At 48.6% G+C, this 12615-nt stretch overlaps 1 protein-coding gene across 6 annotated transcripts in view; it reads left to right on the forward strand.

The window, feature by feature from the left end:
* The first annotated feature begins 245 nt into the window (after window positions 1-245).
* Window positions 246-12615, forward strand: part of LOC123366451 (maestro heat-like repeat-containing protein family member 2B) — a 63941-nt gene continuing 51571 nt past the window's right edge. For all 6 annotated transcript variants that reach the window (XM_045009955.1, XM_045009956.1, XM_045009957.1 and 3 more), the window contains exons 1-7: window positions 246-406; window positions 1128-1270; window positions 6394-6516; window positions 7404-7566; window positions 8108-8206; window positions 9476-9627; window positions 10159-10302. In XM_045009955.1, the coding sequence (XP_044865890.1) occupies window positions 367-406; window positions 1128-1270; window positions 6394-6516; window positions 7404-7566; window positions 8108-8206; window positions 9476-9627; window positions 10159-10302 (864 nt within the window). In that variant the 5' untranslated portion in view covers window positions 246-366. The remainder of the gene's footprint in view (window positions 407-1127; window positions 1271-6393; window positions 6517-7403; window positions 7567-8107; window positions 8207-9475; window positions 9628-10158; window positions 10303-12615) is intronic.

The following is a 12615-nucleotide window of genomic DNA, read 5'->3' on the forward strand; positions in this document are numbered from 1 at the left end:
ACGGAACCAAAATTCAAAATGATGTTGAGAGAATGAGAAATTCTTCACTGGAGCAAATGTAGCCACCTATTGAACTGCTTACTTGTATGGGCCCAGATATTGATATGTATTTAGGTTCCTAAAAGCTACTGATTTCAGTGCGAGTTAGGAGCCTAAATACCTTTGAGGATCTTGTCCATGTAATTACAACACATACCTGGTCGGCAGCAGATTGTGAGGTATGCTGCAGTCACATTGATGTCATAATAGTGCTTGCATAATCTTAACTGACTATCCTGGCCATGACAGACTGAGAGGCCAGCTGCCTGACAGTACAGGAGCTCTTTAGAGAAAGGACTGTAGGAAGTGGTGAGAAAAGACTAAAACATGAATAATCTTGTGAGTGAACAGGAGGTAACTGAGAGAGGTAAGGGTCAGCATTGTATTTTCTAGATCCAGTCTATATTCACACACACATTCAGAAAGCATAGGCATACAGATAGATTAGTTGTAATGTTCTCCATTTGTATGACCAGAACCTCAGCTGCTGTAAATCAGTGTTGCTCTGTTGTCTTCCTTGTAGCTGTGTCGATTTACACCAGTTGAGGACTTGGCGTACAGCCTGTGGACCTGGAAACTTTCCTGAGAATCTCAGTTTCTATTGAATGTTATGGGGGAGGTCTGACTAAGCAAAACTCTTAAAGCATGTGCTTAACTTTAGGTCTCTTTGTTGGCTTAGAGTTAAGCATGTGATTAGGATGCTGAATCAGGGTGTAGGTGCCTTAATATGGATTTAGGAGCTTAAGTTTAGGCACCCAGTTTTGAACATTTGGGCCATAAATAATTATTCTGTATGCTATCAAACCTCATCAACTGATAGTAAAGAGGGAAAGGAAGATTATTTTACATGGGGATTTACTTGAAAGGAGCAAATTTTCTTCATTATGATTTCCCCCCAAACACACTGGGTCCTTCAGCACACAAACCTGGTCATCAGGCGGAAGGAAGAGGATTTACATGATTCCCAGGTCGTCTTCTCCTCACAGTGTTTGGGCACCTGCAGAATCTTTACTGGATAGTGAATTAAAGAAGCCAGCACCAATTCTACTATCAGTGGTAACCAGCTAAATCCTTTTATTTAATTTCAGGTGTTTATAATGAGGTTGTTTCCCTCCTGGTGCACATAGCTGACCAAGATAAGGACAGAATTGCCCTCAGGATTGCCTCTATAGCTAAGACCAAGCTGGCTAGTGTTGTGAGAGTTCTGCTGGAGAAACTGCAACAGGATAAGGTAGGGTAGTTTCATGAAATTAAATCTGCTTTCCATGTGTCCACACCAAATTCTGCCTGACTTCCTGGGGGAATGCATGGGGGTAATTCAGTATAGAACTTGGCCTGGTGCACCAGCAGCATAATCTGTATTCACCCTTCTATCCTCCATCATGCAAAATGCTGTTATTACAGATCAGGCTGATATAATGCTCTATAAAAAGAGCATTGTCCGTTTTCACACAGTGGAGTACATGAGTTGTATATAGTAAAAGTACACTATAGGACCTGCAGTAATCTCTTCCAATAATACTTTGCCCTTCTTTAGCATCTTCATCCAAAAATCTCAAAGCACTTACCTAACACTAGTGAATTAAGACTCACAGCACCCTTGTGAGAATGGTAAGCATGATCCCCATTTACAGATGATTTGTGTCACAGGGAATTCAGTTACTTGCTCAACACCACTTAGCAAGTTAGTAAAAGAATGTGAATAAAACCCAAGTGAACTGACTCCCTGCTCTTATTCCTAACCAACACTCATGTCATCATAAGAAAGATTATTGAGATTATAGCACTGAAGGGACCTTATCTATATATTTTCTGGGGGGGGGGCGGATTCTGCAACAAAAAAATAAAAATGATGCGCACAGTATTTTAACATTTCTGCAAATATACAATATAATTGCACCAGTTCAAATTATTTATTTCAAAATCCCTGTCAGCAAGTATGTCTGTATCAATAGACAACAAAAAGGATTGAGAAAATCTTTTTTGACAAATAGATTCCTTACTATGCATATTAATACAGAACTCTGAGTAACAATTCACTTCAACTCACTACAGAGCCATATTTCTTGCACCCCTCATGGCTTGGTGGAGTCAGGGGTAATGGAGGAGCTGAGGGAGGGAGGGGTGAATTGCTGGGAAGGAGCCTGGGTGTGAACTTGGAGGGTTGCTGGGTATGGATGGGAAAGGTATGGAACAGTTTTTTGGGGAGGGGCGGGGAGGAATTGTTAGGGAGCTCTCCCCATGCAGACCCTGGCTGACTCCTAACCTCTCCCATTCAGTAAGGCATCTGCCCCTGCCTCCATGTGTTCCTGCACCCCCACTCAGATACCCACTCCCCCCAACCCAATGTGGCTCTATGCCCCACCCAACCATCCCCTGTCCCTGTGTAGCTCTGCACCTCCTCCCCCATCACTATGTGGTTCTGAACCTCCCTCCCCCCTGTAACACTGGGTCTCCACTCCCATTCAGCCCCTGCCCCAGTCTGTCCTCCCCCACTAGCCCTTATGAGCAGAACCGAACTGCTTGTCTTGGCCTCCTAGTACTTTAATTATTTGAATTACTTGATTAATGATGAATCTCTTTTGGTTTTAAAGAATAAAATTATTGCCTAATCCAGAGCTACTTGTATTACATAGTGCTTATGTATTCATAAATTATCAGTGACAATTTTCAATTAAACAAATCCTCCTGACATTTAAAAATGAATGGAAGGAGCTTCTCCCCAGTGGAGCTGTGTGTTCTGATTGCAGTTTGCAGAAGCCTCCTTTTCAAGCAGCACCAATGGAATGTTTAGCCAATCGAGAGATCTGATTGGCTCTGAACATTCCAAAGGGCTTTATGACCTTGGCATGCAAGTCACCTAGATATAGAGACTCCCAGGAGACAGAGATGGAAAAGATCTATTGGATCATCCAGTCCATGTCCCTGTGAATGCAGAACCATTCCAAATGGCCATTTCCCACTGGTTTGGCCAAACTAATTTTAAAAGCCCCTAACGACTGAACTTCCGCTATTTTCCTAGGAAGACTATGTCATAACCTTATAGACCCGTCTCACAGGTGAGGCATTTTTCCTGTTATTAAAGTCTAAATTGTCTTTTTTTAGTTTAATCCCATTACTCCTACTTTTACCTAAATGCAGTGATGAGCTGCCAAAATATTAACAACCGGTTCCCTCCTCCTCACCTCATGAGGGGGTCGTGCCCCCACCGGGGGTCATGCCCCATCCAACCCCCCATGTTCCTTGACACCCCCCTGGGACCCCTGACCCATCCCTGTCCTCTGACTGCCCCTTGCAGCCCCATCCAATCTCTCCTCTTATTCTTGATGGCCCCCTGGGATCCCTGCCCCATCCAACTACCCCTTCTCTCTGTCCCTGACTGCCCCTGCCACCTCATCCAACCCCTGCTCCTTCCTGACTGCCCCCCAGGACCCTTGTTCCCATTCAATCCCCCTTATCTCTGCCCTCTGACCACCCTGACCCCCCCACAACACACCGAACACTGCCTCCCTGCTCCCTGCCCCCTTACCACACTGCCTGGGTCCGGGTCCGCTCTGCCGGGACCTCGACTAGTGCCGTAGGGCCCGACTCCCCGGGCCGGAGCCGCTGGGCCGGCACCGGGGCCGGAGCCGCTGGGCCCGACTCCCCGGGCCAGGCCGGAGCCGCTCGGCCGGCACCAGGGCCGGAGCTGCGGGGCCCAACTTGCCGGGCCGGAGCCGCTCGGCCGGCACCGGGGCCGGAGCTGCGGGGCCCGACTTGCCGGGCCGGAGCCGCTCAGCCGGCACCGGGGCCAGAGCCACGGGGCCCGACTTGCCGGGCCGGAGCCGCTCAGCCGGCGCTGCTGGGCCTGACTCCCCGGGCCGGCGCCGCGGGGCCGGGGCTGCTCAGCCGGCGCCGCTCGGGCGGCTCCGCGGGGCGCGACTCCCCAGGCTGGGCCGGGCCGGAGCAGCTCTGCCGGCACCGGGGCCGGAGCCGCTGGGCCCGACTCCCCGGGCCGGAGCCGCTCGGCCGGCGCCGGGGCCGGAGCCGCTCGGCCCGACTCCCGGGGCCGGAGCCGCTCGGCCCGACTCCCGGGGCCGGGCCGGAGCCGCTCGGCCGGCACCGGGGCCGGAGCCGCGGGGCCCGACTCCCCGGGCTGGGCCGGAGCCGCTCGGCCGGCACCGGGGCCGGAGCCGCGGGGCCCGACTCCCGGGCCGGGCCGGAGCCGCTCGGCCGGCACCGGGGGCGGAGCCGCGGGGCCCGACTCCCGGGCCGGGCCGGAGCCGCTCGGCCGGCGCCGGGGCCTGAGCCGCGGGGCCCGACTCCCCGGGCCGGAGCCGCTCGGCCGGCGCCGGGGCCGGAGCCGCGGGGCCCGAGTCCCGGGGCCGGAGCCGCGGGGCCCGAGTCCCGGGGCTGGAGCCGCTCGGCCCGACTACCCGGGCCGGGCCGGAGCTGCAGGTCCCCAGCTGGGCCGGGTCCGAGCCGCTCAGCCGGGACCAGCCCCAGCCGGTGGTGCTTAGCTGGGGCGCTCGGCCAGGGCCAGGGGGAGCCGGACTGGGCCATGCACACACCGTCCCCCCCGCGCCCAGCTTACCTGCCTGCTGCATTTTTCAGGCTTCCCGCGAACATTTGATACGCGGGAAGCAGGGGAAGGGGAGGAGAAGGAGGGTGGAGCATTCAGGGGAGAGGGTGAGGTGAGTTGGGGCCGGGCCGGGTGGACAGCTGCCCTAGCCTTTGTTAAATTTAAAAACTTTTTAGAACCGTTTGTCCTGGAACAACCGGTTCTAAAAAGGCTTCTAAATTTTACAACCGGTTCTCGGGAACCGGTGCGAACCAGCTGGAGCTCATCACTGCCTAAAAAATTCCTCTTCCTCCTTGATGTTCACACGCTACATGTAGTTGTATGGTATTATCATGTCCCCTCATAGTCCTCCTTTTGCCGCATCTGCCTTTGGCAGTTCTTTCAGTCTGTCTTCAGAAGTAGAGGTCTGCTCAGGCCCAGTTTTGAAGCCCAACCTGAACTGGCCCCAAGCCCACTCACCTCACCTTGAGAGGGTTGAATCATTTTCCATCCTGGTCCCAACCCTTCCCCCCAAACCAGATATTGCCACGGCATCCTGCTCATGGAGCCGGCGCAGCGGCAACGATGTGCATCGATGGCTTCATCCTCTGACACTGCCCCCTGTTGTGCTGATCCCATGAGCTAAAGGAGGAGAGCCGACCTGACCTGAGCCCAAGAGCCAGTTGTTTTTTCATCCAACCTGACCCTGATGCCTGTAGTCAGGTCCCATAGGATTTGGGTCAGGTTGCAGGGCTCTATTCAGAAGTCAGTTCTGCCACCCCCCTGCATTCTTTTTTTGCTCTCCCATGAATTACTTCCAGTTTGTTGCTCTCTCTGGGAATGTGGTGCTAGAAAATGCAATAATCCAGATGCAGTCACACCTTAGATGAACAGAGAGGAACTGTCGTCTTCCTGCTTTGTGCCATGATCCCTGTGTGGAAAAGACCCAACCCACATGGCTCTTTGTGGTAGCCGTCACCCCTTGCATATACACGTTGACTTGGTTTTTCACTGTCACCCCCAGGGCACTTGTTGCTTCCCACTTTTCTCCCTCCCATTATGTCAGTTACATCCTTTCCAGATGTGCTAGTTTGCAGTTTTCTGAAAGGAATCTTGTTCTCTGCTCAGGTTTTTAATTTCTTTGTGTCCTTCTTTATTTTTTTTCTGTCCCAGCTGATACTAAACTCCCCCATATTTAGTATCATCTGTGAATTTCTACACTGATGGGCCTCATAAAAGACACCTTTAACTGTGCGACTGTCAATGTAGATCTAACTGCTGAGCTAATTTCCGCTAGGAGCTGTTGAGGACTTACTGCGGGAGTTGGGTATTTTGTAATTACACATTTACCAATTCTGTCTGGAGTGACTAGAGCAAGGGCAAGGGGCTCCTTTTTATTGTTCGTTTTCAATAAATGAAACTCGAGAAGGGGGCAGTGAAGGAGGCTTCTTCTGGCTTTTTTCTCTGCAGGAAGATTAAAATATGTCAATTGTTCGGCTGCTTCTGAAGTGCTGCTAATATGGTGATTATGGAGGGCATGGCATGTTTTACACCAATTAAGTCAATGGAGTAGTTGTGTGAGCATGCTGGCTGAGGAGTCAGTGTGGCCTAGGGGATAGGACTCTGGATAATGACTCAGGAGATATGGATTCTCTTCCTGGCCACAGACCTGCTCTGTTATGATAAGACTTGGGCTAATCATTTCATGTTTGGATTCAAAGCTCTTTAGGGCAGGGGCTTATTTGTCAAATTACTGTGTGGTCAGCAAGAAAAACTTTTCCGAATTTTTTTTCTCTTTTCTGGTTTGTCCCCAGCAAAACAGAGTAGCCATTTACTATATCCTGGAGGGGGTGTTACAGCAGGACACCGGGGGCCTAGAGATAAGGCTAGTGAAAAACATTGTAAGCCTAGCCTCAGACCAGATGAGAGAGACTCAGGTAAGTTAGTTCTCCTGAGCTACTAATCAAAGGATCCAAAGCTTTAACTAATTAAAACTCTCTTTTTTTGGGGGGGGGGGTGTAAACTATATACTGAAATGAAAATGTATTCTTCTGTTAGAGGCCCACACCTTCCTCCAGACCAAAGCCCAGGTCCTAGACAGCACTTGTGCACATGCATAAGATGGGAAAACTCACATGTGAAAGTTACACATGTGCTTAAGTACTTTGCAGGATCAGGACCCGAGACACATGATCTCAGACACAGAGACAGGCCTGTGGTTTCTTAATGAGCATGTCTTTCCCAAAGTCTACTAGGGATTTCATTTTTGATACTGATGTTATGTGGGAGGCGCTCTGATACTATAGGGATAAGTGGCAGTATAAAGCTCTAAGACAGACAGACAGAATCTGAGCTATCTCCAAAAGCAGCAGCATTGTATTTAGAATCTAGTTTGGCAGCAGGAAAACCCATGGAAAAATCTCTCTCTTCTTCCAAAGGAAGTCAGCCTCCTTTTGGGGGACAGTTTATTCCAGGAAAGCTCTCTGAATATCTTGAAGCTGTCTGTGTCTCACTACCTCCTCAGGGAAGGGCAGGGCAAAATGTCACGTGACTAAGGTGACCAGTCATCCACCCACAAGGAGCTAATAATGAATAGTCTAACTAAGCAGCTTGCAAGCAACTCGAAGGCTGAAAATTGTTTAGCCAAACGACTCAATGAATATTTATGACTAATGACTGTATCCGCAGAAAGTTGGGTGAGTTCATTCGGAACTTATGCACAGAAATAAGATCTTGACTCATATAAACAACTCTGGCTAGTGCAACCGGCTTCAGTTACTTCAGTCTTTCTCTTTTTTTTTGTTTTGTTTTGTTTTTTTTGTAGGAAGCAACAAATGAAGTAAAAGTGGCAGCTAGCAACACGTTAGTGACTCTGGCAAGCTGCTATTTTGATCATGTCATGTATGAGCTGCGCTGTCATCTGAAACCACCGAAGCTGCCTGAAGAGTTTATTTTAGTTACGCTGGGCAACCTGTCATCAGCCTATGGTATTGTAACTTCCATCTTTTGTTTCAAAGTTATCGCCTTTCATTTAAGGACAGGGGATTACTCTCTCTACCTAAAAATGTTGCAGCTAAACAGAGCTCTGCTTGAGTGTGTGCGTGCGTGCGTGTGTGGAGAGACAAAGGATTCACTGCTCTTGCTAGTTCTGGCTTCCAGATCATGAGCTGTCCAAACGGCAGTGGAAGCTCTAACTTCTGCCCCCAACTGAAGTTCCTTAAGGATGGGAATGAGTGGAAGATCAGGTCTAGTGGAGCTCTTCTCCACCCCACTTCCCATCCAGCCCCAGTGCTCTCCCCTTACGCTGGGAGTGAGTTGAGCATCGGGCACAGCTGTGCACTGGTGCAGGATTCCTCTCTTCAGGGTGAATCCGCCACTGGCTTTCAATGGCTCCTTTAAAGCCAGTCTGCTCTGCTTACGCAGCGCAAAATGACCCAGGAGCCCATAGTATCCTGCCCCTCAGTGTTTCTAAGTGTGTTCTAAGAAGGCGGAGAGCAGCCGATTATCTATCTTCCTTCTCTTCTGCAGCACGTAAGTGTATCCCTTTTGTGAGAGTGACCCTGAACACCATGTTCTCCATGCTGGAGTTCGTCAAGGACGGCAGGCTGAGACAAGCATTTTGCGGTGGTAAGTGCCAGCATTTACTGCAGGTGCCCCAAATGGATATTTAGGGAGTCTTGGTACAGATTGAGTGACTGACCAAGTTTGCAAACATGCCTGAACTGTGCTCCCTGCCCTGGATTGCACCAGGTGGTGCGTTCCTTGGCTCCCGCAGCACTCAGTGAAGTTGAGAGTGCTCTGTACTTTGCAGGAGGCACTGAGCATTTGTAAGTTCAAGCCCTTTATGACTCATGGATATAATTTAAAATAAACAGACACAAAGGCTGAAGCTGCCCATCTGCCGGCAGTCTCCTGGGGGAGGAGGTGAAGGGAACAGATTTCAATACTGTACATTTAAAAATCCCATTTCCCACTCCTTCACCCATTCTCTCCTCTTAGTTTCTTTATCATCATCTCCTTTCACCCTCTTTCTCTGTCTTCTCTTCCTCTCCACTTCTCTCTTCCTTTGCTTTTCAGGTGATGCTCAGTAAGGGGTTAATCCTGTGCCTTTGAGGTAAATGGGAATTTTGCCATCGACTTCATAGACAACAGGATTGGGCCCTAATTCTTCTTAGCAAGGACACTAGATACACCTACCTTTAGGGCAAAGTGCTCCCCACTACCTTCAAATCCCAGTAAAGCCAATGGCAGTTAGGGGCACTGAACATCTTTCAGACAAACTGTAACTCGAGATAAAATCATCCAGTGTTAGAGTTAAATAAACAATAACTGCAGAGGACACGAGTCGTTCAGAGGAGAGCTTGCTGAAATATTTTGATTTTTAATTATATTTTCCATAATTTCCCCCAAATTTGATGAAAAACAAATGTGAAAAATGTCAGTGACAAGTCTAATCAGGAAGTGTGCATCCAGTGTTTCTGAGGTGGCTGGATTTTTTTGATTTTTGAAAAATAGAAATGATTTTTAAACTTTGCAATTTTGAAAGAAAAAATCACCATCAGTAAAGATTTGTAATTTAATTTAAACTGTTTTTTCAAGCAGCTCTAATTAAGAGGTAACAAGGAAGGGAGAAAAAATTGTCTTCAGATGCTGGTAATTGAAAAAAGATTGAGAGATCTGCAAATTAAAAAGCCTTTTGAGAAACAAGACACGGAATGGGGGGAAGAGAAATAGCTCAAAATTGATGTTGGATTTCAGCGTCTAGTCCTGAACAGAGCAGTAGCTGCCATGGAATTGTAGTAAACTTTTGGCCTGGGTGTCTTCATGGATAAAGCAACTTCTCCTCGTTACTAATGTGTCCTTTTCACATTGCCTGTCTTCTCTCCGTCCATGCAGTTCTGGAACAATGGTCAAGGGCAGTACGTCTCTTTTTGGCTAACTGGGAAAAGTGCTCATTCCCCAAAGTGGGCCAATTGCGACTCTGCAATCATTTTCTTCCCGTCTACACTCATGTGACCAGCAACTGGCTGACTTGTGAGGAGCCGGAGGTGAGAATTGCTGGTTCTCTAAACCTTTAGCAGAAATTGTAACGTTAAATTCTATGTGTCTGACACTCATTGTGATGATGGCATTTAGTGGTAGGTCCTTTTGGATGGAACAGAGTGTCATGTAAAACATCTAAAACCCAAACATTTATAATGTCACCACATCATGGAAATTCTGTCAGTACACAGTGTACATGGATTCTAGTTTTATGCACCTAACGTGCAGATAAACATGGGATAGTGGCTTAAATTAATTCCTCCATTCAGCCCCAGTGGAGTTCCAGCAGGGATGAGTTGGCCTAGAATGCATACTAATCTGGGGAATATTTTACCTGGTATAGTTGTGAGGTGCATTAGGATATAATCCTGAAACCAACCCTACGAGTCCCGGTTCTTTACCAGGAAATATTGAGATAGGCCCATTCCTACAGTGGAACAAGGGAAGTTGCAGGCATTGGAAGTAGAAAAGGTGTGCCCATTGGATGATACTGAATGAATTAGTAGGAACATAAATTCTGTGTCTCATCTATGCAGCTCAAGCAGGCTATCATCAAAGCCCTTGGTCCCATGATGAGCCTCCTGCTACACAAAGAGGAGTATCAAGATCAGATATTTGAACACCTCTCATGGCTCCTTGAGCAATATAACGAAAACACTGATGTTTTTCACGTCACCAAGGTGAGGTACCACTCCTTAAGGTAACTGTCTATGTGTGTGCATGTATGAACTGCACAAGGAATTTGCTGCCAGTGGGGTTTCCTGGTTGAGACAGTGACTTGTTAGAAAATAAATATCCACACGAGTTCTGGGTTTATACACATGGTGAGCCAGGCAAGAAGATTTGTAGGTAAATGCCTCTTATGAAAAGCATCCTCTGTTTCCTGGGGAGGATGATAAGGAGATAAAAAACAAAACACCTGCCCCCCTCCCCAACAAGATCCTCCCTCATGATTTCCCAGTACATCCTGTCAACTCTGCGTCTCTCTTTTAGTTCATAAGCTCCTCAGAGCATGGTCTGCCATATGTTGTCTCTGGTCAGTACCAAGCCAATGGTCAATGGCTGAAAATTAATACTAAGGAGGCTTGAGGGTGATTGCTTTGGATTATGTAACTAGATGGATCTAAAAGCATTGCCTGTCTATTTCACCTCCCGTTCTATGCAGTGTTGTTGTAGCCATGTTGGTCCCAACAGCGCCAAGGTGGGTGAGATAATCTAATTAAAGATATTGTCTCACTCCCCTTCTCTCTCTATTTCATCTACCCTGAGTACCACATGAGCAAGAATTAAGGGGCCATATTCTGTCTTCAGTGCGGCTACACTGTTGTAAATGAACTCACGAGACAGCTATAACTTCTTGGTAGTGATATTTACTCACCATCTCTGTTGGTTGAAGCTTTCTGGTACAGTATGTGGTCACTTTTGGGGTTGAAATACCCATGATTTGGAGGGAACCAACGCATGATGGACTTGTTTGATAGCATCAGAGCACTACAGAACTGCTTCAATATAGTAAAATCTGTAGATGGCATCAGAGACATTCTGGAAGCTTGAAGCAGCAAAGGAAGAATTCGATTGTCACCTTTTTTATCAATAACCTGGCAGAGGACAAAAAAACATCTCTGATAAAGTTGGGAGATGAGATAAAAATTGGGAAGTGGTAAAAAATGGCGAGGACAGATTCACAGAGATCTAGATCACTTGGTAAACTGGGTGCAAACAAAGGTGCATTTAAATATGGCTGAATGTAAATGTGAGCATCTAGGCACAAAGAATTTAGGCCATACATACATGATGGGGGATGCTGTCCTGGGAAGCAGTGACTCTGAAAAAGATTGTTCATCATGATCACCACAATCAGCTGAACATGAGCTCATGCTGTGGCCAAAAAAGCTGAAAAGCATAAAAAGGGGAATCTCTAGGAGGAGTACAGTGGTTATTTTACCTCTAAATCTGGCACTTGTGTGACTACTGTTGGAATACGGTGTCCAGTTCTAGTGCCCACAACTCAAAAAGGGTGTTGATAAATTGGAGAGGAGATTGAGAGAAGAGCCACAGTGATTAATGGATTAGAAAACATGCCTTACAGTGGTAGAATCAAGGAACTCAATCTATTTAGTTTAACAAACAGAAAGTAAAAGGGTGCGTGATTGGATTTAGCTACCCAACATTGGTTCAACACGGGATAATCATACTTTATGGGTTAAGGAGGCCATGGCCCCTCATCTCTGCTGGGCATGCTTCAGCTGGAACCAGGATATTAAAGAGAGCCACTCAGCTCAGTCTGGGATGGCTGCCGAAGAGAGCAGAGGTGCATTCAGGAGCAGTGCCAGGGTTTTTGGCACCCTAGGCGCAGGGCCGGCTCTACCCATTTTGCTGCCGGTCCCGCGGCTCCGGTGGACCTCCCGCAGGCGTTCCTGCGGAGGGTCCGTCCCACGGCTCCGGTGGACCTGCCACAGGCGTGCCTGCGGATGCTCCACGAGAGCCGCTGGACCAGCGGACCCTCCACAGGCACATCTGCAGGAGGTCCACCGGAACCACCTGCCGCCCTCCAGGCAAAATGCCGACCCCCCCAAATCCTGGCGCCCTAGGCGACTGCCTAGCTCGCCTAAATGGAAGCGCCGGCCCTGGGTGCATTGGAGGCTCCTGCAGAGAGACTGCCAGTGCTCCAGGATTCAGAGATCAGCCAGACTGTGGCTGCAACCGACCCCCAGCCGCCCAATGCCAGAGATGGAGGAGAGACCACAGAATTCCTGAGTGGAAAGTATCCTAGGTAGACTAAGCATTGATCCAGTTGAGGCACTGGGCTTTGACTTGGCGTGTTTTGGAAGGATCCCCGCTGATTTGGTGGCAGATACCCCTGCGGCAAGACAGGGCCCTGGGCTGGGACCTGTGGAATACGTAGGACCCAGTGGAGAAGGGCTGGCCACTAGGCAACACTTCCCTGCTGCAAAAGGTGGTTCTAATGACTCTGGCCACTAGGCCGCATTGCT

Source organism: Mauremys mutica, chromosome 3 (genome assembly GCF_020497125.1).
Source record: "Mauremys mutica isolate MM-2020 ecotype Southern chromosome 3, ASM2049712v1, whole genome shotgun sequence".
Lineage (NCBI taxonomy): Eukaryota > Metazoa > Chordata > Testudines > Geoemydidae > Mauremys > Mauremys mutica.